This window comes from Polistes fuscatus, unplaced genomic scaffold (assembly GCF_010416935.1).
Source record: "Polistes fuscatus isolate 324 unplaced genomic scaffold, CU_Pfus_HIC Scaffold2, whole genome shotgun sequence".
NCBI classification, from domain to species: Eukaryota; Metazoa; Arthropoda; class Insecta; order Hymenoptera; family Vespidae; genus Polistes; species Polistes fuscatus.
In genome coordinates, this window is record NW_025113096.1 from 1,077,311 (window position 1) to 1,104,201 (window position 26,891).

At 30.1% G+C, this 26,891-nt stretch overlaps 3 protein-coding genes across 3 annotated transcripts; 2 read left to right on the top strand and 1 right to left on the bottom strand.

Annotated features, from left to right (window-relative positions):
* Positions 1-4,431: 4,431 nt before the first annotated feature.
* On the top strand, positions 4,432-8,034 carry LOC122517048 (flavin-containing monooxygenase FMO GS-OX-like 3). The gene is made up of 7 exons (XM_043635370.1): positions 4,432-4,874; positions 4,996-5,212; positions 5,960-6,101; positions 6,268-6,579; positions 6,668-6,818; positions 6,931-7,205; positions 7,351-8,034. Exons 2-7 carry the CDS (start codon positions 5,004-5,006, stop codon positions 7,561-7,563), a joined length of 1,302 nt encoding a protein of 433 aa, XP_043491305.1. The 5' UTR covers positions 4,432-4,874; positions 4,996-5,003; the 3' UTR covers positions 7,564-8,034.
* A 286-nt stretch (positions 8,035-8,320) lies between these two features.
* Positions 8,321-9,454, top strand: LOC122516917 (dynein light chain Tctex-type protein 2B-like). The gene is made up of 4 exons (XM_043635140.1): positions 8,321-8,699; positions 8,913-9,046; positions 9,133-9,266; positions 9,336-9,454. The coding sequence occupies exons 1-4, from the start codon at positions 8,533-8,535 to the stop codon at positions 9,381-9,383; spliced, it is 483 nt and encodes a 160-aa protein (XP_043491075.1). The 5' UTR covers positions 8,321-8,532; the 3' UTR covers positions 9,384-9,454.
* A 363-nt stretch (positions 9,455-9,817) lies between these two features.
* Positions 9,818-26,492, bottom strand: LOC122516916 (mucin-5AC). The gene is made up of 11 exons (XM_043635139.1): positions 26,156-26,492; positions 18,399-18,552; positions 17,388-17,517; positions 17,016-17,133; positions 14,336-14,417; positions 12,913-12,964; positions 12,729-12,828; positions 12,559-12,652; positions 11,168-12,204; positions 10,856-11,062; positions 9,818-10,749 (listed from the first exon to the last, which is right to left on the bottom strand). The coding sequence occupies exons 2-11, from the start codon at positions 18,520-18,522 to the stop codon at positions 10,615-10,617; spliced, it is 2,079 nt and encodes a 692-aa protein (XP_043491074.1). The 5' UTR covers positions 18,523-18,552; positions 26,156-26,492; the 3' UTR covers positions 9,818-10,614.
* Between the last annotated feature and the right edge of the window lie 399 nt (positions 26,493-26,891).

The window sequence follows — 26,891 nt, forward strand, 5'->3', positions numbered from 1 at the left end:
GGTGAATCGAATGGTGCAATTTTTTTGCAATTTGATCTGTGAGCTTTGAGAAAAAGGGTAAAAAGGGTAAAAAATGGCCTTATCTTAGAATCTAGGCATTTAATCGAAAAAAAGCTTTAAACAAAAGTTGTAGAGAATTGAAAAATACATAAAAAATGTTCTAAGGTTTATCTTCGTATCTGTAAAAATAAGCGAGAAATATTGGAGAAAAAGATGGAAAAATAATTGTAAGAGTGGGGGGAAGTCTTGCCCTTCCATCGGTTTTTACATGCGAGCGGGCTAGCATCGGTTTCTTGTCTCACTCGCACTCGCATTCAAGATCCTTCCGTTTGTGATTAGTACTCACGGACGCTCGCACGCACACTAGCCCGCTCGCATGTAAAAACCGGCGGAGGGGCAAGACTTCCCCCACTCTTACAATTATTTTTCCATCTTTTTTTCATCTTTCTTTCAATATTCTCGCTTATTTCTGCAGATACGAAGATAAACTTTAGAACATTTTTATGTATTTTTCAATTCTCTACAACTTTTGTTTGAAGCTTTTTTCGATTAAATGCCTAGATTTTAAGATAAGGCCATTTTTTACCCTTTTATACCCTTTTTCTCAAAGCTCACACATCAAATTGCAAAGAAAATTGCATCATTCGATTCAGCGTCGTCGACTTACCCTTAGATCAAATTTTCTGTTGTTCACCAAAATTTAAGAAGTTTGGCCTTTTTTGACTGGCCTAATAAGTACACAAAGCTCGTCATATTCATTTTTTTGTAATATTAATTCACACATAAATCAAGTTCGTATATAATAATTTTTAATTTTTCTATAGTTTCTTGAATAATTATATTAGTTAGACAAAAGCAAATGAACTAAATCATCAATAATCGTGAATGTAGATTAACACGTTCGTCGCCAAGCGCGATTGCAATGAGTTTCTCCCGAGGCCCAAATTCGACTGTCGGAGCGCCGAACAGAGTGATAAGCGGGAAATAGCAGGGATGTCACTCGAGTATCGTTTTCCATTCATAACATTCATAATATTCCATTCGATACTTCGATAATTTTCCTTTTGATACTTTGTTATCAGGTCTACCTTTTGTTGCATTCTAAAAAATTTTTTTCCTTTTGTTTCATTCTAAAAACGGACAGAACTTTCCGGTAAACCTTATATTTAATAAAAAAAACTACGACCTATTGTTCCAAGTGTCCGAATTCACCACAAATATGTTTACAATGTTTCAACGCACACCATACGAGATAGTATAATGCAATATGTTATCTTATATAAATTAGTAAAATGTATAGTATAATATGTATATTTGTAGTATTTTTATGTTATATATCCTATATTTATATTTCAATACTGATTCCATTAAATTCGTTTTAAAAATCCACCTGAAAGTCGTATTAACTTGAATAAGAAGAGCGTCACCCATATTTGGGTGACGGGTATGCTTCCGTGGAGGCCCCGTCACCCAGATTTGGGTGACGTGGCGACGAACGTGTTAAATAAATTATCAAATGAATAATTAATTACCGATCAATGATATATTATTTAATTCGTAGAAAATCTTAGCATTACTTTTATATTAATTTACCATATATATTATTAAAATAAAAATATTTAGCAATTTCCATGTGATCGAAAGTTGGGCCATCAATATCTTTTGTAATGTAGTTTATAATATAATAGTAATGCAATGTAAATTAGATACCAACTGTTGAACATGTCAATAAACTGTCGGTAATATAGCATGCATCTTGAAAATGGTAAACGGGAATCTTCTACATTTAAATAAAATACGACCAAGCTTCATATACAAGATTGACATGTTTTTATTTTACAAATATATTCTTATTAAAATACATAATTATATTATTTGAAGGAAAAAAAAGAAAAATCATAATTCTTTCTGATCAGTGTAAAATAATTTTTATTTTATGCACTAAAACCTGCAGTGTTCGTGTCAGTTTATTCATGATATACTTACCATACATACATAATATTATGTACTTATTATTAATTAATAAAGATTGCCAATAAATATTATAATAAAGGCTCCTTCAAGTAACATCTTTCTAAGTTGATATGTACATTGTGATAAAGATATATTATGCAAGTGGAAAATACATGCAAGAAACAGAGTAATAATGCATCAGGAACATAGCTTATCATTGACTTCAATAAAAAATCATACATACAAACCCGTAGAATTTATAACATATTTAATAAAATCAATATCGCGTTATCAATTTTCGAATTTTATTTCATGCATACGAACTTTCCCCTTCTTCGATTACCGTGTCATCACATTTGCTCTGCACATTTGATGATTTTTTAATCTACTTTCAACTTGTTGAAAGAAATTTTTGTTTAACTTAAATTCGTTTCTTTATTGATTGTGTTAAAACTTTTCATACAAATACTACTAGTACTACTTAATCGTATTGTGTAATAGCAGATAAGCATGTCGCGAAGTGTTTCGAAATAATTGAATATTCGAAAGATTTTGATAGAATTTTTGTCTAAGGAATAAGTTCAATATGAAAAATTTCTATAGGTTTAACTATGCCTTTATACCGAGTCGTATAACAATCTCTAACATTATTTAATTAATTAAAGATATTTACAATACAAAAGAAGTTTATTTCGTTATTTAATTATAAATAACGTTTGGTCAAAAGTGATAAACAGAGAAGTTTTTTTTTGTTTTCGCGATACCCCTGAACGCATATCTCAATTTGTATACCAATGAATCTTACATACATAGTGCATGACTTTATAATGGACCTATAAATCATTTTGAAAGTAAGATAACAAGGTGAATGTTGACTATTGAAATCCACGAGTAAAGATATTTATGGTAACAGGTCACTATGTATTTTTTTTCTAATCATTTCGTATTTCTTTCCAAATACTAATATATGATAAAAATTCTACGAACATAATAACTTCAATATTATTTTGCGTCATTCGATGAGAGGTAATGGAAAAACAACAAATCGAATAAAAATGATCTGAAAAACAATGAGAAGAAAATAATACAAATTTGAAAGATGCATGACGTAGAACGATTCGAAACGAAAATTTGTCTAAGATAGAATATGATGAAAACACATCGTCATTAATGAGATAATCATTACTAGAAATATATTATTGTATTGTTTTATCGAGCTTTGAATAACCAATGTGCACAACGCATTTCAAAATTCATTGAATAACAATAAAAGTTAATATTCAACGTTTTCTTTTCTTAAACACACGATAAAATTATTATTCAATATACCATATATATATTTTCTTTGTTATCGTTATTTAACGATTTATTGTATTATCGTCTAGCGCGTGATTAACATGAAACACGTGTGACAAATAACGAAGTGTCATAATTGGAAAGAAAAAATATGGGCATGTTCTGAAGTTTACAAAGGATAATTCTAAAAACGGTAATACGAAATGAAAAAAAAAAAGAGATAGATAAAAACGCAAACCTTGCAACGGACTTATTCGTTTCGTTGCCTTGAATGTAAATTTCTTTCGATAATTCTAAGGCTAACAATAAAAATGCAAGGTTTTCGAATATACTCAGAAACGAAACGAAAAGAAAAAGATAAATAAAAATGAATATAAAAAAAGAAGAAAAGAGGCACATATTTATAACTCATAGTCAGGGAGTTGTTACGTATATAATCAGCGTGAGTATAAATCACGCGTACAACGAATTTCCATGATGCAATAATCATGCGTACGACAAACGAACTGGGTTCAAGTAAATCATCGAGCTGGTTTACCCACGCAAAATAAAACAGATCGATCGTGAAACTCTCATTAAAGTCGGCATCGTTTCATGGCTCATATAGCTTTTAACCAGGAAGTAATTATCATAATCAAAGTCTCGATTAAAGTGAAAAAATATGTTATCCCGTAGCAATTTTCTTTCCACTGTCGTAACTCGTTGAAAGGAAATGCTGCTAGTTTTCTCTTACGGCATTAGAAAATGTTGACCAATACAAATTACTTTCTTTGGAATATTAAAGTGTTCTTACGTGTTTGTGTGTGTGTGTGTGTTTCAAATGTTTATTTAGAAAAATTCCTGGTACAACGGTTGAATTAATTTAAATTATCTTTTCTTAATTAGTCAACAAAAATACGCTCGCGATAAGTAGGAAAAAAAGCGTACCAATGAAAAAATATCTAACATTATCAATGATTACAATGTATCGTCAAAAAAATACGCAATAAATTTATTGGAAATGACGAATGCTGTGAAACAAATTGATTTCATTCATAAATATATATATAATTTTACTTCCCTAAACAAAAAGATTCGTTTACTTTATATTTACTAACAAGTTTACATTTTCTTAGTTATTTACACGGTTTCGAATATTTCGTCAGAATATCAAATTTTTTACAACGACGATTATGAAAGTGTATGTCTGTAAAGAAATCTTTTCCATATTTACATAAGCCTTTGATCGGAGGGGCAAGTAGAGAGGCGAGCGAGAAACATTATTGCAATACGCGTTTGAGTTTCGTGTGAACAGTCTTAATACAGCCTCTGCTTGAAACAGTTCGAAACTAAATCGTCGTCAGTGGTTAGGCATAACTTGGCTTGTGATATTATTAAAAGATTCCTTCGTAGATCTTCTTCGTGTGTTGGCGCATGCTTATGAATTATTTTGTTATACGAAAACTACGATATTCAAGGAAAATATTATCGAATAATATTTAAAACGTCGTTATTTTACAATTAGATTGTTTTTAACATTTGTTTTTAACAACCTTAATTATCGTCGCATCTTCAAGAATATATCACCTATAAATACTATAACAAATTCATCGCAGTAGGTAGAAATATCAACGAGTTAGTTAAGTGTACGTGGAATTATTCGATGTTTCATTTTTCATCATAATATTATTGCCATTCAAATATTTCTTGAATAATTGATAATAAATATAATATATATATTTATATATATATATATATATACAATAGGAGAAAATATGCCGAGCAGTAAAACAAGAGTTGCTATTATCGGTGGTGGTGTTGCCGGTTTGATCGTGGCTCGTCACATAGCATCAAAACCCGACACCTATAGTTTAACCCTTTTCGAGCAAACTGGTCAAGTGGGTGGAACATGGGTTTATACAGACGAGACTGATCTCGACAAACATGGATTACCGGTGCACAGCAGCATGTACAAGAATCTCAGGTTTGCTCTTTCGATAATATTTTTTTTTATTAACTATTGTATATTATAAAAGTTATTATTATTTCAGCTATCCCATCATTACGTTTTTTATATATATATATATTCTCAACTTTTATAAACATTAATATTTTGTATTTTATATGAAAGTACTTTATTTGTTTATTCATTAGAATTTGAAGATCAACGAATGTTTTAAAGATATTTTATTTGATTTATTTTTCATTTCAATTTAGTAATATCTTTATCGTTAAATATTTTCTTGTAAAAAGTTTTCCTTTCAAAATGTTAGTAACAATGATTTATCGTTTATAGTTACTGTCCGTTCAATTATCATCATTTTTGTTTTTCGTTTTTTTTTTCTTCTCTTAACTTAAAAAGATCGTTTGAAAAAGTTCCCGCGTTCTTACATTAACAGATATACGCATCTTGTGACGGTTGTTCAAAGATTACGAGAAAAATATGATAAACTTCATTGACATGTGATACACTTTTCGACTCATTAACGAGATCATTATAATATGTTATTCCGGAAAATAGGAGTTACATGTCTCAATGTGATAAGGTTTATTGTCGCTATCGATTTAATTACGAGAGCACGCGTTTCCTCTGAATGATAAGCTTAAAGTTATAACGATAGGGATATAATTCGTAGGGCAGGAAAGAAAATACGTAAATAAGGGAATGAAAAAAATAAAAAAACAACAAAAAAGCAGGATCGATAAGAAAAATTCAAATATTTTTGCATAGGACAAACCTTCCTAAGGAGATTATGCAGATACCAGATTTTCCAATGAAAGATCCGAGCGGTCCGTCTTTCGTTCACCATAAAGTGATACGTCAATATTTATGGGATTACGCAGAACATTTTAATCTCTATTCCCACATAAAGGTACTTGTGAGAATAGGAATGTTAAGAAAAAAAAAAGAAAACACGATATACGTGTATATATCACGTTAATAAATCAATTCAAAAGATTCAATGAACGACAAATTAATTTTCTAATTTATATATAATTATTTTTTTTTAGTGCCCAGTAATTGGTTTTTCATTTTAGTTGAATACCGTGGTTAAACACGTAGAACCGGAAACGTTAAGGAATGGTCAAACGATCTGGATCATCAAGTATGAAGATTTGGAAAACAAACTCGAGAACATTAAGACGTTTGACGTCGTTGTTTTATGCAACGGTCATTATACGGTCGGCCATGTTCCGTATATTCCAGGAATCGAAAGTTTTCACGGTTCGTGTATTCACAGCCATCAATATCGAATACCTGAAGCCTATGCCGGGAAAAAGGTATGCGTCTTAGGTGCATCATGGTCCGGAATTGATATTGCTCTTGAAATATCGCAATATGCTGAACAGGTAGAATGAATTTTTGTTCGCTTTAAATAAATTTCATTTTATTATAAAAATATCATAAGGCATCTCCTTTATCTTTCATTGTAATTAGGTTTATTTAAGTCATAACTTACCGGAACCTATAGGTTCAAAATTAACGAAAAATATTCATGAAAAACCAGGAATTGAATCTATTCAAGGAAATATTTTTACTTTCCTCGATGGAACTACTGCCAAAGTAGATATGTTCATATATTGCACCGGTAATATATATAATAAACTCTTTCAAATATTACAATTATATTTACGTATATTATTTTTCGTATCGAATGTTTCATTTTTTTTTTTTTATATATACGAATTTTATTGTTTCAGGTTATAAGTTCACGTATCCCTTTATGTCGTCTAAAGTTGAGATACGTACTGACGATAATCATGTTGAACCTATTTATAAACATTTGGTACACATTACCATGCCTAATTTATTTTTCATGGGGATTCCCGCATTAGTTATTCCCTTTCCAATGTTCCACATCCAAGCTCAATATATTGTTGGAATTTTGGAGGGTCGTATAAAGTTACCTTCTTCCAAAGATATGCTGGAAGATTTCGAAAGGGAAAAGGATGCTTTATTGCAACAAGGAGTTCCTGTAAGATTGTTTGTCTTATTAATTTTCAAAACTCGTAAAAAATAAATCTAACAATTTATATACGTTACATATAAACGTTATATATCTGATATATTTTAATTAAGGTATTTTTTCTTAAATAGAATAATTTTTTTTTTTTTAACAGTTAAGACATATCGTAAAGCTCAAGGAAAAACAATGGGCGTATTATGACGAAATCGCAGCCGCTGCAAACGTACCGAGCTTTCCTCCAGTTGTTAAGAAGATTTACGATTACTCGACTGAAATGCGTGAGATCGATTTTACCACTTATAAAAATTATCAATATCGCATAATCGATGATGAAAATTTTACTGTTTCTTGTTGTAAGCCTTGTTAGGGTTTACGCGAAAAGATAAAAGATACATGAAATTTTATTTTATAATAGTGAAAGCGGACCATAACATACTTTGGTACTAGTTCACTGCTCGTACGTTTGTCGACCAATGGTCAGAATGTATTTCTTTTAATTTCTTAGACCTTGACGACTTATGTTTCATTACTATCGATCGTACTTCGTCCGAAAAACGGATTACAAAATATTACGTTAAATGTATAAAATCACAACAAATTATGGCATTTATCAAGTTGCTTTATTATTTAGTTCGTAAGGGTTCAATGCATTGACGTAATATGATCTACAATATACGATTAAGAAGATACTTTACTGATGTAAAAATGATTGTAGAAAGAGAAAGTAAATGTTATTATCAGTGTATATTTTTGCTGATAATGTGTTACTACTAAAATTAACGATGAGAGATATATACTCGGAATAAAGGACTATTATCACATGCTATACTAAATTAAATTCTTGACACTCCAATTATTTATTATCAAAAAAAAACGTCTGTTCTCGTAATTTATATTACTTCACCGTTGATATTTAAAGCCAATGGAATTGACTCGAGTTTTAGATATTTTTATTATCAAACCACTTGTGAGAGATTAATGCTTAACTTTTTATATTTAAAATAAATTTCTCTAATAATTAGATTTGGCACAATTAAATGAGAACAATTTTTATGAGTGTTCAATAATAAATAATACGACAATATATATATAATAATACTATAATAATATATAATATACTTTATCAATTTTCTCTATTTTTAGTTTTGCAAATTGAATCGTTCATTTTTAATATTTTTTCCCGTTTGAATAATACGCGCGCAGTGATTGCAGCGCCACCATCGTCGTCATAACAACACACCGTTGGTACAAACAATTTGTAGTGTTACGGCTCGTATATGTAGTGATAAAGAAAGTGATTTTAATTTTGTTGATATTAATTAATTATTAATTGCAAATGGAAAAAGCCAATATTTCGGAAAATCAGGATATTCCGGAAAATAACAAGACAGGAATATTAACTGACAATGCAAGATATCAGAAGAACCTGAATGTGGAATTATTAGAAGGTGAAAATGATTCGTCGGAACCAGTATATCGAATTTGTCCGCATCTTTATGATAAGTAATATATATTTTTTAAGTATTTTTATATTTTTTTATAAATACTATAATACTTTTCTTCGTAATCTCATGCGAATGTTAATTTTCGAAATTTGGTTATGTCATCCGAAGCAAATTTATTTGACGTACATATTATGTCCTACGTAAACAATTTCTATTCACAGGTAATATGTATATTATATTTGTATTTTTTTCTTTTTATTTTTTTATCAAGGTTTAAGCCTTTAAGTGCTAAAGAAGTGATACACAATGTATTGTTCGATCAGCTTTCTACAAAAACATACAATGCACAGGAGGCCGTTCAATGGACTAAAAATATAGCAGATATACTTAAAGTAAAAATTAAAGGTGATAGGAGTTCTATGAATTTTATTATTAGTCTTTACAAACATTAGTAGAAAATAGTCTATTTCTTTTTTTTTTTTTTATTATAGAATTACAATTTAAGCGTTATAAGTATGTCGTAAATGTGGTCTTGGGGGAACAACACGGGGCTGGTATAAAAATGGGGACGAGATGTATCTGGGATGCAGAGGCAGATGCATATGCTTTCGACAGTTTTATAAATGTAAGAACAGCAAAATTTTGTTAGATAACTTATTAAACGTTCAAGAAAATTTATACAACATTTTTGCAGGATACGATATTCTGCGTAGCTACCGTTTACGCTGTATATTTTTATTAAAATGAGTATAAAACATTATAAGATGGAAATGCGTTGATTATGAGAATTCAATATAAGCTTAGATGATCACAGTATAAGAGGAGAAATGATTATATGATATTTTATAAACTACATGTAATTTATTAAAGTGCAATTTATTATTACTATACACAGGACGCATGCAAAACATGGCACAGTTTTTATATACAATAGTGAGTTGAGATTATCTTTATTATTTTGCACTGCTTATCAATATTTTATCTATAGACGTAATGTAACATTACGTAAAATAAAATTATTATAGCACCATAATTCACGGCATTGCACTATGGTTAAAAAGTTTCTTACGTACTAATTGTTAAAAATATAGAATGAGATTCTACAAATCTAAAGTATATGAATTACAAAAATTAGTTAAGCCCACAAAATTTATTTTATGATATGATTTTCTTACGTATACGTCAACCGATATATTTATTTGTCCTTCGTAATTGCTTTACAGTAGTACAAATCATATGTGCATGTTCTTAAGCTCATAATCGTAGATTAAAATCTAATTTCTTTATATATAGATAATATTGTATGTTACTTTTTGGAGTAACGAAGAGAGCGTATTAAACTTGTTTTAAGCAAACAATTTGTACAAAGATTAAAATCAATGAACATATTATAACATCTTCATATATATAGCACGGAGCTAATAAGTCGATCAGCTATATACTAATGTAAATACTTTGTATTTTATATATTATTATATCAAATATGATATTGTAAGAAAGTATAAGAGACTTATAATTATTAATATGATAGTATATCTATATAATGGAAATAGAAATAAATAATTTATGATTATCTAATGACAGATGAAAATATACTTGTATATTAACACTTTGACGTCCGCATATATGACTAAGATTCTTTTGTCTAATATCAATATGTGTCTAATAGTTTTCATGCGACATCAATGTAGTGTCTTCGGACGGCATAGTGTTAAGAGAAAACCAAATTTAATTTCTCAATACAAATAATCATGGAATCTATTAATTAACTATTGAATTGCCAATGTATTTTATTCCTATTAATATTATTAGATATTAAAAATATTGGCAAGAAGAAAAAAATATAATCTACTTAATCATATACCATAAAGCCTTGACTTGATATTTGGACATATAGTGGAAGACGTAGATAATGATATTATCTCTTTTGTTTTGTTAACATATCTTACCGATACAGTTATTTTTCAACTAAATTACATAATCACACATGGTAAGGCACAACAGAGTGGTAAGCAAACTGGTACAACTGCTGCCCCACTAGAAGATTTACTTTTACTCTTGCTAGATGCTTCATATTCGTATTTTGCACTTCCTTTTTGCCATCCTCCCTAAGAAATTAAAATAAGAATACTTAGATTAATTAGGAAAAATATAAAATTAAAAAGTATTGTAGTATAATTGTATTATGAAATTCATAAAGAGAATGATACTTACACTAGATTGTGACATAGCTGCACCATATTCTTCTTTCTTAGTAAACTCAGCTGAACCAGGAGGGTAATATACTGGAGGTCCAGCAACATTCTTGCTCTTCACCTTAGGAGGAGTATGAGGCAGAAAGTCAACTTCCTTCTTTACGGCCGGTGAGTCTTTCTTTTGTTGTTCTTTTTCTTTCTTCTCGATGTTTTCCAATACCTCACGCTATAGTGTTAAATTAATAATAATAAATATAATAAATCGATCGGTAACGATTACCATCAATCAAGTTCCTATTAATTGGTATAACGTTTTTTACTTGTACTTTACCTCAGAATCAGAAAACGATGCCATAAGATCTTCGAGTCTTGCTGGAGGTCCCTGCTGATCGGTACTAGGTCCTGAAGGTTTCGCATTAACAGGATAAACTTGTACACCTTCTCCTGTTGGGAAAGGCTTAGGTAGAAGTACCTCGTGATCTTCGGGATTTTTATTTGGAGGTATTGTCGTTGTAGTATTGGAGAATTTATAAATGGTAGTGCTACCAGGTGGAGTTCCTTGAGAAGGTACTGGATAATAGTTCGTTCTTGTTGGGGTTCCTGGTTTATCTGGCGTTGGATGTCGTCCAGCAGAAGGTGGCCTGCTCGGATAGTGTTCCTCGATTCGATTTATCGTTGTCATGTGAGTTTCATTTATTACAGGCGGTTGATTTTGATAAACAATAGTAGTATTGCCGGGATAATCTGGTCTATCAGACGGCGGTGGGGCTTGTCCATTAGGAAAATTACCATCTACGTGATAATATTTCTCATTTCTAGTAACAGTCGTTCTAGAATCGATATTTGTCTGAGGTTGTGGTGGTGGAGAACCTGGATGATAATTCTGTGGAGGTGTACCACCTGACGAAGGTAGCAAACCATGATGATCCTCGCGATAAAATTTGGTCTCCTTGTGAAGTGCTGTTGATTTTTTGGACACTTCTATAGGCGGTGGTGGGCTACTGTATTTAATCGGACTACCCGACCCACCCGGTATATTCTCGGTTACAGTCTGATAGGTGACCGTTTTGTCTGTGGTTGAAGTACCAGTTCTGGGCAGAGTATAGGTAATAGTCTGATCTCCTGGAAGGACAGCCCCTCCTGGCAAAGTGCCACCCGGTAGATACGTCTCTGGTGCTCCTGGCAACTCGTAGGTGTACGTTTTTATGGTTGTCGTTACTTTCGTATTGGGACCGGGTGCCAAGTTGATCGGTATCGCTGGTGTTGGCGACGGTACTGGGACGTATTCCACGTTTCCGTATTCTTGGCCGGTATTCGTGTGCACAGTAGTTACCGTGCTTTGAATGGGACGTGGTTCGGTCTGATAACCTAAGATATTAAACGATTATTGCCTCAAATTTGCGCCAAGATTATTAAAGAATGAATAAAGAATGAACGTGATCTAACTAAGCTGTCAATTTAGTTTTTTTCTTTCTTTTTTTTTTTCTTTTTTGAATCGTTTGACTTAATTGCCAATTGAGTTTTTATATCTTTTAGATCGTTATAGTTGATCTTTTTTGTACTTTAGTAATAGAGAAAGGTCTTAGATGTTAACCAGCACTTTTCTCAATTGTTGGAACGTTTCTAATAATTTATTATTAGTATTATTAACTATGAGAAAAAATTATGTTTTCGTCTCGTTTTAAATATTAGAATGATAATAAAACTTAATAATTTACATACTAGATGAATCGTGTATATATTTTACATCTCGATATTGAGTTCCCGGAGGAGGTGAAGTTTGCATAGTACGAGATGCCGGAGTATCGGAAAATACCTAAAATGTTAAAAATGTAGAATATTATGAACAATTTAGTTACTGTATAGATTACTCGTGTAATTATAATACTTACTAGCTCTCTGTTAACCGTAGATTTTTTAATTATAGGTTCGGGACTACGATGTCGCGTTTGCGTTTTGTTTTCTTCGTAGGTAGTCTCATGAATATTATCACTGGAAACATTTTTACGTTGTTATATATATATTTTGTATTTTTATGAAATATTATTTTCCATATGACATAACGATTAAACTTACATCATCGGTGTAACATTATTCATTATCGCGTTATCTGCCATTGCCCATGAGTCTGTAAATTGAAATTATATTAACGTCTGAAAATCGAGACATTAAGAATTTATAAAATGCTTATTTGGAAGGCATAACCTTCCATAATTCAACAGGCCACTTCTCTCTCACGGTCATCATTTTCTCTTTCTTTCTTTCTTTCTTTCTTTATTTCTTTCAAACGAGGAGTAGGAGGAGGAGAAGGAGCCATGGAAAAATTGGGTCAGCGTTCAGCTATACGCGATCCTAATATGGATAGGCTTGGGTATCGTATACATGTAAGCGTTATTGCAAGGGAAACGCCAGCGATCTCCAGTTATCTCGATTCAACCGAACACCGTGAAAAGTGTCTTTCTACTTAACGGCACGTTTTATTTTATCATTATTTGCGATCTCTGTTTCATGCAAAAAAAATAAAGAAAAATAAGAAAACACTACGCTATTAATTGAGACGTTAGATATCGCACGTGTTTCTTTTTATTTCGTTGTATATATATTTGTCATTTCAAAAAAATGTATATGTAGTTATTTATTTATAACAGACTATCTTCGTAAAAATTTGTAAAGAAACGTACATGGTTACATTTGTATTCTTCGTTGTTACTTTATTTTTTTTTTTCTCTTATAAATTATCGAACAAAAATATTTACGAAAAAATGGAAGAAAAATTTTGTCCAATGAATTTACGTTATCCAGAAGAGAGAGAAACAAAAATACGTCGTAACGTGATTCGTTGCATTCGTATTTAAATGTCTTCATCGATATTTTATATGTTTTTTTATTCTCGTTACAAAATTATCGAACAAAAATATTTACGAAAAGACGGAAGGAAAAAGTTTTTCAAATGATACTTTACATACATTATCAATATTCTCTTATCTTATATCGCGTTAAATCGTCGTCGAATCTTTTTCGTTTTATCGTATTCATTGTCAATTAACCGTATACCTGCAAGGCCGTTGCACGCCTTAAAAGGAGCGACACGAGAGACAACCAGCCCTCCTCCCTCCTCCCTCCTCCTCCCACCTTCTTTCCTTCCTTCATTCTACATCGTTTAAAACGCGCTCGCGCGCAACGCGATTCGCCACGGATACACACACACACACATACACACACATACGTATGGCTAGTTTCTACCAAGAATCTTAAGTCTTAACCGAAACTTAGAAGTTTCGTTTGCAATTAAACACTCGAGTCGAATCAATTTGGTTTATAAGTATCATAGATCAAAAAACAAACATTCAATCAATTTTGTCAAATAATAAACAAATCGTTTATACAACGTGTAGAAATAATTATGATGGAATTTTAAAAATATTGGTATAATTATTATTATATATATAACTAATATATATTATAACTAATATATTTTAAAAATATCGGTATAACTTACCGATTGGTTTTCCATCGATGCTTTTGTTATATTGATAGGATACCTGTTTATAAGCAACGGTTTTACTTTGTCCCGGTTGAACCTAGAAAAATAAAAACGAAGAATAATTATGAATTGTTTAATATATTTCTTATCATTCGAATTCAATTTAATCATTCAACGTTCAGAGACATTTGAGTACAATGAAAAGTTTCAAAAGAAAAATGATTTATTTCTATTGTGGTTAAGTGATTCATTAAATTTAAATTCGAAGGATGACGAATATTTGAATTTTTTTATGCACATTGATCGAGCAATAATTTAAGAATATATGTGTATAAAATTATTCTTTTTTTTTTTCTTGTTAGATTCTTTGAACGAGAAATTAGATTGAATTAATGCGAACACGTGGGTCGTACTTTGAATACATCGACTTTCCTTATTTGACTCTGATTAAGAGTATCCATCGTAATTGACGTTGGCGTATCGATATCACTTATTTCAAGTATTATGGAATTTGATTTATTTTTTTTTTTTATGGAATCGATGGGATATAACATTAACGCGAAACTTTTAAAAATATCATTTTGTAATTCGTTCTTCGTATAATGCTCTAACATATTATTCCAATCGTTAAATATACTCGCGAATCATTTCAATTGCTCAATCACATCAACGGTTTCTATTCAAGCTTAAAGGTACAATTATAATAAAACGTTACGCAAATCAAGTAATCTGTATCATGAATGTATTATTTATTAACCGAGCATTAAAATGATATCCGAGTAGATCGTATTTATATCGAACTATGAACTTACGATTGGCAAATTACAAAGTACAAAAAATTATTAAAAAAAAAGAAAAAAAAGGTAAATTATTAAAATGAGATAAATAACGAATGGAATAACGAACGTGAGGTTATTTTACAAAGATGTATTCGCGTGAAAGAAGATATAACGAATTCCTCGTATATTACCCCTTAGGCTTTATTGTTTTTTTTTTTCTTTTTTTTTTTCTTTTCGAAAGGAAGAAGAAATCGTGTCTCGCTCGTGGTTGTGCCTAGAACGCAAAGGCAACACAACACTACGCGCGAGCAAATTACACGTAAGGTTGATTTATTTTAGTTGAAAGTTAGATCGGAGGCCGCAAGGAGCTGAGATTATCTTTTAGTCTCAAGTATAGGCGTGATATCACTCTCCTCTAACGTTTCTAGCCAAGGAAATCGCATTAAAGCACATGTCGATGTACTTATATACATACACGTACACGTATACACACCTGTATACGTATATACGCGTGTATGGGTATACGTAAGTACTTATTCGCGTAGAGATTTCATCGACATGTAGCTCGAAGGCAAACGCACCGAGATCGGCAACGTAATCTTCCGTGTCTATTATCCGTAACATAAAATCATAAAGTGACGCGTTTCGAAGTGGTAATCGTTGATTAAAAGATTCGAAAGAGTATCTTTCGCTTTATGAGAAAACGAACAACACGATTATTCTCACGTTTAGGTGTTGCAAGCGAGAATGGAGGGAAATTTTTTATTTTTTTTTTTTTTTTAATTTAATATTTAACGGTATACGTTTAACGTCACAATATTTAAACGTTACTTTCATATTTGAAATATATTAATAATGTTTTTGTTGAATATAATTCTCTTTTTTTTTTTTAGGAGATCACCTTTATTTTTTTTTTTTTATTTAATATTTAACGGTATACGTTTAACGTCGCAATATTTAAACGTCACTTTCATATCTGAAATATATTAATAATGTTTTTGTTGAATATAAATTATATAATTTATAAAGTCACGATTATTCTCACGTTTAGGTGTTGCAAGCGAGAATGGGGGACATTTTTTATTTTTTATTTTTTTTTTTTTTAGGAGACCACCTTTATTTATTTTTTTTTTATTTAATATTTAACGGTATATGTTTAACGTCGTAATATTTAAACGTTACTTTCATATCTGAAATATATTAATAATGTTTTTTTGTTGAATATTAATTATTTAATTTATAAAGTGTTTATTTTCACAGTGTATGGTTTTATATATAATTATTTCTTTCAAATAATATAATCAATATTGGATTAACGTTTAAGTATTGTTAACAGAATGGTGCAAGTGAACTTTTTAACGTACCGTTTTTATTTCAATAAAATAATTAACTTATTATCGCTTTTAGCGATGTTGTTTTCTTTCTTTTTTTTGTTTATTTTTTATTAGCATACGCTTAAACAGTAAAAAAAGTATTACGAAGAGAATGAAAAATATTATCTTCGCGAAAATATGCCGATGATCGTATCTCCGTTTTTCTTTTGCTTAATTATATGTTGTCACGTTTGAATATACATAAATTCAATAATTTTCGACGTTCATATTACGTTGCTCGCTTTATCTCACGTTATTGCGATTAGGTTTTTAATGGAAATGAAGAAAAATACTCGATACTCTTGCGTTAACTTGTAATTATAATACGCGATAAAGGTTTTTTCCTATGTTTTCTTTTTCTTTTTCTTTTTTTTTTGCCAACATTACAGACGGTGAATATGATTTCATTTTAATGAGATGTTTTAGTTCTAGATTGAATGATCATCATGCGAATTTCCAGAAGAAGGTCATGGATTATTTTTATATTTCTTTTAAATATCCACCTAATCGATCTTACAAATGCAAAAAGTATTTCGTTCTTACGTTTTGAAGTTCTGCATCGAGAAGTTCTAAGCCTGGTATACCACTTGGTGCACCACTAGGACCCGTACTCACATATTTTTCAGTGGTTGTTGTGGTAGTGCGTGTCGGTGATACAGTTCTGAAAGTTGCATTTGTAAACGTGAATTACGAGATGTATATATTCGATGAATGTATAGAAATTATTTCCAATTAGGTTTTAATCGTTTTAATAGATGTCATTTTATTCTTCAAAAGTTATTTAGAATTTTTATGTGAATTTTTTATCGTCGATGTCAAATGTCAATTAATTTTGTGAGGCAGGGGGGAGGTGGAGGAGAAGAAGAGAGAGAGCACAGAGAAACGTATTACATTATTTAATGAGATAATTCTCACCTGCCTTCGGTGACCACTCTGGTTGGATTTGCAGCCACACGATATTCGACTTGAGGCGACAGTGCTCTTCCACTTCGACTTGGAGTGGCACTTCTCGAGACGCTAGTTTGAAGATCCTCGAGAAGTGCATCTGAAATTGTTCAAAAAGTGTCACATTAATATACAACGAGAGAGAGATAGAAAGAAATTGGATTAATTCTCGAGAAACGTAGGAAAACTTTGTCGACATCATTTGAAATTCATTAAAAGAGTAATATTCCGTTAATAGAAAAAAAGATTACACGTCGTTAGTTAATTTTTATTAAAAAAAAAAACATATATGTTCATATAATAAAATGTGTGAACGACAATTGTTTAAATTTTTTACGTATACAGATATTAATTAAATAAGAAAAGTAATTTATATAAGAATTTTTTCAAATGACTAATATTGTATTATATATTTATTATTGAAATGTGTGAACGACAATTGTTTACATTTTTTACGTATACAGATATTAATTAAATAAGAAAAGTAATCGATGAGAGAGAATTTTTTCAAATGACTAATATTGTATTATATATTTATTAACATTAATGCATATTGGAGTGAAGAAATGCATTACGATTGATTAACATTGTTTCTAAGGATTTCATCGAAGAAGGGAAAATCGAGTGGGATGACAAAAGTAAACGACGAGAATAAAATGTCGAGCGTTGCTATTATTGGTACATAGTCTAATGCTACGAGATTAGAAAGGCAGATGACGAAGAGTCAACGACTACGAAGATGATGATGACGACGATGATGATGATGATGATGATGATGATGGTGGTAGTTGTGGTTTAAATAAGAATAAAATATCACGACAATGAAGATCTTAATGTGATACATAAAAAATAATCGAACAAATTAGCGTTAACAATAAGATTGATTTTTCGTATTCCAATCAAAAATCGTATAAATAAAATTACATCGATAGGTGTATGCGTGTACACACACACACACACACACATTGAGATTATATTTACCTAAATTATTTTCGAGGCTACCGGCCGTGACTGAGCTGTGGCTTTGGCTAGATATAGGACCACCATGACTCACGATCTTTCTGCTGGTGTGAGTGCTAGTTCTCTCCCTTACAGCCGTTGACATCGCGTTCCTCGTAGCCCTACCTCACGATACCTGAATAGTTAAAATATTTATAATAAATATATTTCATGAATTTAATATATATCCTATATAATATATAATTATACATTTATTTAACACGTTCGGTGCCATGTGCATCACCGGTGGTACACGTTAAACTTGATCTTCAGGCCACGTGTACCACCGGTGGTACACATAGTCATATTTATTTAATGCGCTAAACATCAAATGGCTTGAACGACAAGTCAGGCAAAAATAACTTGGCATGGAATGTGTTAAATTAATCATTATTATTTATTATTATTATTATTATTATTATTATATTGAATAATTAATTGGATTTAGTATCATATCTATTTTAATAGTATTAGTAACAATTTCAATGAGAGTGTTTCATTCAAGATTTTTTGTATATATTTTTAATCGATCGATGATTTAAATTATCTTGGATAATATAACATTTTGATATTTTATAGTTGATATTAAATGTTCGCGTAGAAGGGCCTCCATCTATTTATAGAAGTTTGCATGTATTCAAAACACGATAAGTGCATAGGAATTGGATCTACGGGTGTGGTACTGCAGGAACTTTTGAGTTCAGAGCCGGTTTATCGATAGCACGTCGTCGTCGTCGTCGTCGTGCTCCTTGGCACAGGACATCGACGTTCGCGTGGGTTGTGATAACATTTTTTTCCTTTCCTTTTCTTGTCTTTTTTCTTTTTCTTCTTTTCTTTTATCTTCAAATAAATTTGCAAGCATTCGTATAGTTAATTTATGGTATATCCGAGCGAATCGAATCTGTAACTTCGTTTATCTGTTTGTTTTTGTTTTATTTATTTCACGTAACATATTATCGTTTTCGTTTAACGAAATATCCGAATTTTATTCGTATTAAAATATTAAAATATTCGTTTAAAAATTCACGAACATTTTTCGTTCACCCTAATACATTTTGCGTATATATTTTTTTTAATGAAAATTCAAATAAAAATCTTTTACTAATTTTGGAAAGAAAACAAAAAGCGAGGAGATGATACATCGAATAATTTTTACGTATAATTTTGAAGCATTAATAAAATAAACGGATTATTACTCGTTTAAATTTAAACGTGTGAAAATAAAGTATATCGGTACGACGATGTGTGTGTGTAAGAGAATTTAGTTGACTGGAAATGATTTCTTTGAGAGAAACACGCCAAACGTCTTGTTTATTCCGACCGAGGCACCACCACCACCACCACCACCTCCACCACCGATGCGAATGGGGCCAAGGGGCCAAGGAGCCTTTCCGAGAATCGGCCACTAATGTAAGAATCATTTTCGTTTGAACGAGTTCCTACGATCTCTCACCACTGAAACTAACGATTTTTTTACTCCTACGAATCGTTCTATAACAAAAAAAAAAAAAAACAAAAATCAAGAAAATAACTGCGTCAGAATTTGTAATAATAATCATCGAGCTCGTTACCGAAAATTATAAGATGGATATAAATTCTTTCACGTGATTTTGTCGGTTTTTTTTTCTTTCTTTTCGGTTAATTATCTATTCCACTTCGTCGTTTCTTTTCCTATTTCGTTGTCGTCCCATAAAAATTCCATCTCTCATGCCTTTCAACTCTTTTTCTCTCTCGTAATATCTTTTTCTTCTTCTTTTTTTTTTTTTATATTATTTATTTTTTTATATTATTTTTTATTATTATTTTTTTTATATTTTTTTTTTATATTATTTTTTTTATAATTTTTTTTATATTATTTATATTTTATTTATATTATATTAATTATTTTTATTTTTTTTTTTTATATTAGACGTTACCTTTCGCGTATAGGATTTCATCAATTTTTGTTTTTTTTTAATTCAACGTTAAACAAAGTATATTCGAGGAATTATGTAATCGTTTATTTTTCATAACTATTCAAATTTAATTTTAATTTATTTAATTTAAATTTATTATATAATTTTAATTTATAAACTATTCAAAACTAATAAAGAATATGTAAGATGATAGAAATAAAATTAGTAAGAGACGGTAAATGAGGATAATAAATTGGAATAATGTAATATATAGACAGACATCCCCCAATTTTCGAGGTTGTTAGGAAATCAAAATATTTTGTGTTCCATCGAGATGAGATCTTTTTTTTTTACTCTAAATAGTTTCCTTTGACGAAGATTTACGAGTAGTTAACGAGTAGTTAACAAGAGTACGTGCATGAGTGCGCATATACGCGTGTTCACAGTAGATCGTTAAAAACATTTTAATCGTCTTATACACTACCGTTAATAGAAAAAGAGAGAGAGAGAACGTGAATGCTCGTCTTTGCGATCATTTGAAAGTCTGATATGTTGCAAAAGGTTATCATCGACAAATTTTTTCGTGAATCATCATCTCTTTAGATCAAATTCCAATTCAAAATTGTCCCAATGACATATTTTCTACGTATATTACATATGTAATATACATACGTATAAATATAGAACATACGTAATTATTCTATCACTCGTGCCCTAACTCACTTCTTTAACGATACTTACAACACAGTAGCGTAATCGTAATTGAAGAAAATATTCAATGATTGTAAGTGACATTTTTTTACACACACACACACACACACACGCGCGCGTCATTTTTTTTTTATTAAAAAATATTTATCTTTTTATTCTGATTTAATATTCTATAAGCGTGTAATTAATTATATTTTAATTTAGCATTGATTTCATTATCATTTTTATAAAGAAAACTTTTTTTTTCTTTTTTTTTATATCAAAGCAATATCGTCAATAAGATTAGAATATTTTTTAACAATATAAATAAATATAATTTATATATAAAATAAATATAAAATAAATATAATTTTTAGCAATATCGTCAATAAGATTAGAATATTTTTTAACAATATAAATAAATATAATTTTATATATAAAATAAATATAAAATAAATATAAAATAAATATAAAATAAATATAATTTTTAGCAATATCGTTAATAAGATTAAAATATTTTTTAACAATATAAATAAATATAATTTTATATATAAAATAACTATTATTTTTAGCAATATCGTCAATAAGATTAGAATATTTCTTAACGAATTATTTTCTAACAATATTATCCAGAATAGATTTAAATGGAATTGATCAAACGTTTAAACAAATATGGTAAGCTGATGAGTCTCCTGGATTATACGCCAATGTCAACTATACGATGTAACTGCATTTAAACGCATCGTTAGCAACGAGTTACAATGTTGGTGACATTGTGCATCGTGATTCAAGGACTTTGTATGATGATGATGATCGAAATGAATGACGATGACTGTGATTGTGTTTTTTTCTTTTTTTATTTTTCTCTCTGGGACGTATTTGTTATTATGATTTTTTTTTCCCGAAGTGCATTTAATAATTTTATTCTTAAATTCGATTAATTCATACGTATTCTTTGTTCTTCGTGGAATCGTCCAATAATTCACAAGATTTATGATTCGTTTCGGTACAAACGAGAATGCCAAATTGCCTTTACGTATATATCTCTCCATTTCTATTTTAAAACTGCGAATCTTAATGACAATCAAGATAAATAAAAGCGTATATCTCATGTAGGATTGCGAGACTGGAAAAAAACACACGATAGACATTTAAAATCATTATTCTATGCCATTCGTAATATCAACACACGCTTTCGCAATTATTATTTGCAATTTTTTATTTAAATTTCTTGTTTTTTCTTTTTAACCAACGCTCTTCTCGCCATATGTTTCGTAAAAATTAATCTTTTCTCTTTTGCAATCGTTACTTTTTCTTTTTTTTTTTTTTTAACGTAGCATATATGTAAAGTTAAAGTTTTTATTACTAGTGTAAGTAAGATAAAAATGTTCGACAAAATCTAAGATGTTTCTCCATCGTGTATTATTTTCCTTTCGTAATTTTTAACTTTATGATCGATTTTCTGGCAACGTTGTTCGTTAATTTTAAATGACACATAATGACTCATATATGTGTATACGTATTACCAGTTTTATTTTTTTGTTTTTTGTTTTTTTTTTGTTTTTTTTTTCGAAAAGTCAGAAGTTTAAACATACCTTGAGAATTTGAAAATAAAGAAAACGTAAATAAATTTCGACTTTGTTCCGAGATATCCGATAATTTATGCACAGATAAAATATTTAACGATGTATCATATCATTTTTTATTGCGTTTACTTGAAATTAATTTCATTTCGTGAAACAATTTCACGAATAAACATATAATGATACGTTTCTATTAAAATTACCCCCTCCCCTCCCCTCCCCTTCAGAAAAAAAAATCACGTAACAATAAATGTACATTCGTTGGTTAATAACTTTTTTTCAATGTAAAAGTTTTACTTACAGGAAACGATTATCCAATAAGGAAATGTAAATAGTGACACGAAGAAAAAAGAATTGCATGGAATGCGAACGATCGCAGAGTCATGTGATCAAGCTTATTGAATTTCGGTTGACGTTCGAGAGAACACGTGTCCGATCATGAGAGACTACGTAACAGGAATTTTACATTGATAATTAACACCGTTACATTCGTTTAGTCTAATTTAATCTTTGTATATTGTATCTGACACAACCAATGGTCGATTGGTAACACATTCCTGACGTAAATATATCTTCGATAAAAATAATTCAATTAATTTGAAATACCATTTTTCAATTTTCTTAATCATTCGTTAAATAATCGTACGATGTAACAAATAATTGAAATTCATTTATTAAAAAATATCGTAAAATTTGTCTACGTTGTAAAATCGTTTAAATTAATTTGAAATACCATTTTTCAATTTTCTTAATCATTCGTTAAATAATCGTACGATGTAACGACTAATCGAAATTCATTTATTAAAAAATATCGTAAATTTTGTCTACGTTGTAAAATCGTTTAAATGATTCGTTAGATAATTTATTAGATAAATTTAATCATTTATGGTTTTATTCCTTAAATAAATATAATCACTATACGGTTCGTTTGATTTATTTAACGCGCGTAATTTGAACGTAATTTACGAAAGACGAGCTTGCATTCGGTTACCGACAGAACCGAACCTTAGCCTTCTCTCCGTTTAACAAGGCATTCTCTTATATCGAATTTCTTCGATGCCCTAAGGGAAAAAAACCTAGGAGATTCCAAGGTTAGCTTGGCGACCTCTGTCAAAACACGATTTCGGTTCCCCCTCTCGAATACGCAGCAGCAACACTCGGCCGAAAAGAAATCTTTTAATATTCTTTTAAGTGAATAAATACTTCATTACACGGGACTAGATGACACAGTAGGATTTTTTTCTTTTTTGATTTATGCTCATTTATTTAATAGGATAATAATAGTTTGAGATATATTTTAATCTAACGTAAATTGTTATTCGAAATAATTTTAAAACGATTTTATTTGCACATCAACGAATAGTCTAATTATAAATAATAAAAAATCAATCCAAAATTTATCGAATAAATAGTATTCAAATTTGTAAATTGATTGTTCTCTCACGTGTATTAGTTTTATTCGTTATTAATTTTTTTCTTTCATAAAATAAAAAATTCACATTTACCTTAGACCCTATGTAACAATTGTTTGGAATTATTTATTTTGTTGTTTTTGTTTAAAAACTTAAACAACGTTGTAATATTATGTCAGATAAAACGAATCGTTGAAGCCGGTAATTTGTAAATTGAGTACTACCTGTATATATACATATATATATATAACTTTGGACATATGACATTACGTGGGTGACGAGCTTGCTGACCAACCGGCGTCCGGAATCTTGTCTCATCTCCTTTTTATTTCTTTCTTCTCTCGCGCCGCCATTTTACCCTCCTCCACACAACTGTTAGCCACCGATCTTAGCTTTTTGTTTGATCCGCATAAATATAACACTCCCACTTAACACCACCTCGAGATTTTCTGTATTTTAAATAGTTTTTTTGGTTGTTCGTCGAATTATCGAATGAAAATTATCGTAAAATTCGTTAAAAGATGCTACCTTTTTGTCGTATATCTTTTTTTTTACTCTAATATATTATTATTATTATTATTATTATTTTTGTTTGTTCGCGTAAAATATAGATTCGAAATAAGGAATCATTAAAATTTGAAGATAATTTTATTCTAATCAATTCGAAAGCCTATGGATTAACATTAATTATTATTCGTTCGTATATTGCGAAAAAAAAGAAAAAATAGGATATCGTGTATAATAAAATCACTAGCATAAGATACATCGGCGAACCTGAGTTCTATTCTTGGGTTCCTACGTAGTGTTAGTAGTCGCACAAAGCTTCTCGTACCAAACTGCTTTTTGGCGTTACGCCTATTTTTGCTCTTGGTTTCGTCCTTCAACCAACGTCCCATTTACCCCGCTTAACTAAAGTTCACATTATTCATTTCCGTTCCAGTATTCGAATCAAAGAAAACTTTCATTTTCGATTACTTTCGTATTATAATATATTCGAACACGAATATGCGTTCATGGAGAGTTGCGTTATTTATAGCGGGATATTAAATAATTTTAATTATATTTCAGATATTTGTGTTAAAAATTATTGAAAGTAAAAAAAAAAAACAAACGATTAAACAAATAATTCATTGTTTAAACGAAAGTATACTTTCATAATTGCGAAAATTTATGAGAACTAGCTTATACATAGATAAAACGTTCGTAAAATCGTGAAGAGTGAGATTTGACCTTCCACCTATTGAAGAAAAAGGATCGCCTGGTCATTGGATTACGTATGCCAACAAGAATGTTTCATACTTATCGTCGTGAGCTTGAAATTGCCATACATGTGATATTTTCTATTTTATATTTTGTTAACATTTGTTAACGAACGATTTGAAAAATTATACAAGTATCAACTGTTGGACACCGGTTGTACGCTTGGTTGAATTTAAATAAAAAAACAAAAACAAAAAAACAAGTAAAAAAAGAAGACCACAACCCGTTAAATAACGACACATGCGGTATAATGCTATCTACTGTTTACGAGTACTCGCAACTGCTAAGATGCACTTTTTTGGTCGTCAAGAGACTAATCATTATACAGTGTGCATTGACAAACCACGTCTATATACGTTGAATAAAGACATTGTACTTTTAATTGAAATCACTGCAAACATTTTTTCCAAGGATATAATTAATATTAATTAATAATCATAGTGATAATAGGGACGGCGGGGGGGGTGCCAATTTTTGCCCCAATCTTACGATTATATGAATATAATTATTTTTTTTTTTTTTAATTTTGAAACTCTCTGACGGATAAAATAATAATTAAACGAATAAAAAAAGAAAAGTAACGGATAGAATTAATTCTATAAAAGAATTTTTAATAAAATATTATTATTGATAATAAAATAATTAAAATATTAATAATAAATAATATTATATTAATTATTCTTTAATAAAAGAATTTGTGAGCGTGTAGATTTCGCGTTAGATTAAAGTCAGTTAAATTTAAAACAATTCTAAAAACGAATTACGAATTTATAAGTGTAGTGACACAAATAATAATATTATACATATACAGATGATAAATTTGATATGATATACCAATGAATAAAATCTTGTCGCAGATTATTAATTATAGATTCGTGATATCTAAAAAAGTTTCTCACCTCGCGAGAAAGGAACTAAAATCCCAATTGGATATAGTTGGAAATGGCGCACAAACACCGGACCGTGATTCGTGAATATTCGTTTTCGTTTTTTCGTTTTGTTTGTTTGTTTCTTTCCTTTTTTTTTTTTTTCTTTCTTTTCTTTTCGTTATTCTTCTTGATCGAAATTTGTAAATTAATTGAAAGATCGGATTAACGGATTAATGGATCGCGGGATCAAGAAGACGTTTCGCCGAGAGAGAGACACCGTCAGTGGCTGTTCGTCTAAAACTGGTTGGTTGTATCCACTTGAAGAACCAACGTCGTTCGCGGGAGTTCGCCGATACACGGCCACGAATCTCACGCACGCACGCATGCGCGAACGCGAACGCAAAAGCAAAAGCAAAAGCAAAAGCGTGAGCGTGAGCGTGAGCGTATTAACGCAACGCATTCGTTGTCTTCTTCTTCTTCTTCGTCAGGTGTTCCGTTCATAGCTTTTTCATCCTATTTCATCTATCTCATTTTTGATCCTACAAATTTAGTTCAAAGAATTTGGTTATTTTTGAAGTTATTTTTTATTTTCCCCATTTTTATCACTCTCCTGTTCGTGACTATTAGGGTGAAACAAAAGTTCGTGCGATTTAAAATTAATATTTCTAAAGTACATTTTATAAAAATAATTCGTTATGCGGTTTATAATACAATAAATGCACGAACTCTTTTGATTCATTATATTGATCATATATTTATTTACATT

Bases quoted from the DNA above. Each gene is read 5' to 3' on its own strand.
- LOC122517048 (XM_043635370.1), top strand. From the start codon at position 5,004: ATGCCGAGCAGTAAAACAAGAGTTGCTATTATCGGTGGTGGTGTTGCC. The intron at 6,819-6,930 runs GTAATATATATA...TTATTGTTTCAG, and splicing joins TATGTTCATATATTGCACCG to GTTATAAGTTCACGTATCCC. The intron at 7,206-7,350 runs GTAAGATTGTTT...TTTTTTTAACAG, and splicing joins TATTGCAACAAGGAGTTCCT to TTAAGACATATCGTAAAGCT.
- LOC122516917 (XM_043635140.1), top strand. From the start codon at position 8,533: ATGGAAAAAGCCAATATTTCGGAAAATCAGGATATTCCGGAAAATAAC. The intron at 8,700-8,912 runs GTAATATATATT...TTTTTTATCAAG, and splicing joins TGTCCGCATCTTTATGATAA to GTTTAAGCCTTTAAGTGCTA. The intron at 9,267-9,335 runs GTAAGAACAGCA...ACATTTTTGCAG, and splicing joins CTTTCGACAGTTTTATAAAT to GATACGATATTCTGCGTAGC.
- LOC122516916 (XM_043635139.1), bottom strand. From the start codon at position 18,522: ATGTCAACGGCTGTAAGGGAGAGAACTAGCACTCACACCAGCAGAAAG. The intron at 12,205-12,558 runs GTATGTAAATTA...TTAATATCTTAG, and splicing joins ATATATACACGATTCATCTA to GTTATCAGACCGAACCACGT. The intron at 11,063-11,167 runs GTAAAGTACAAG...TTAACACTATAG, and splicing joins CATCGTTTTCTGATTCTGAG to CGTGAGGTATTGGAAAACAT.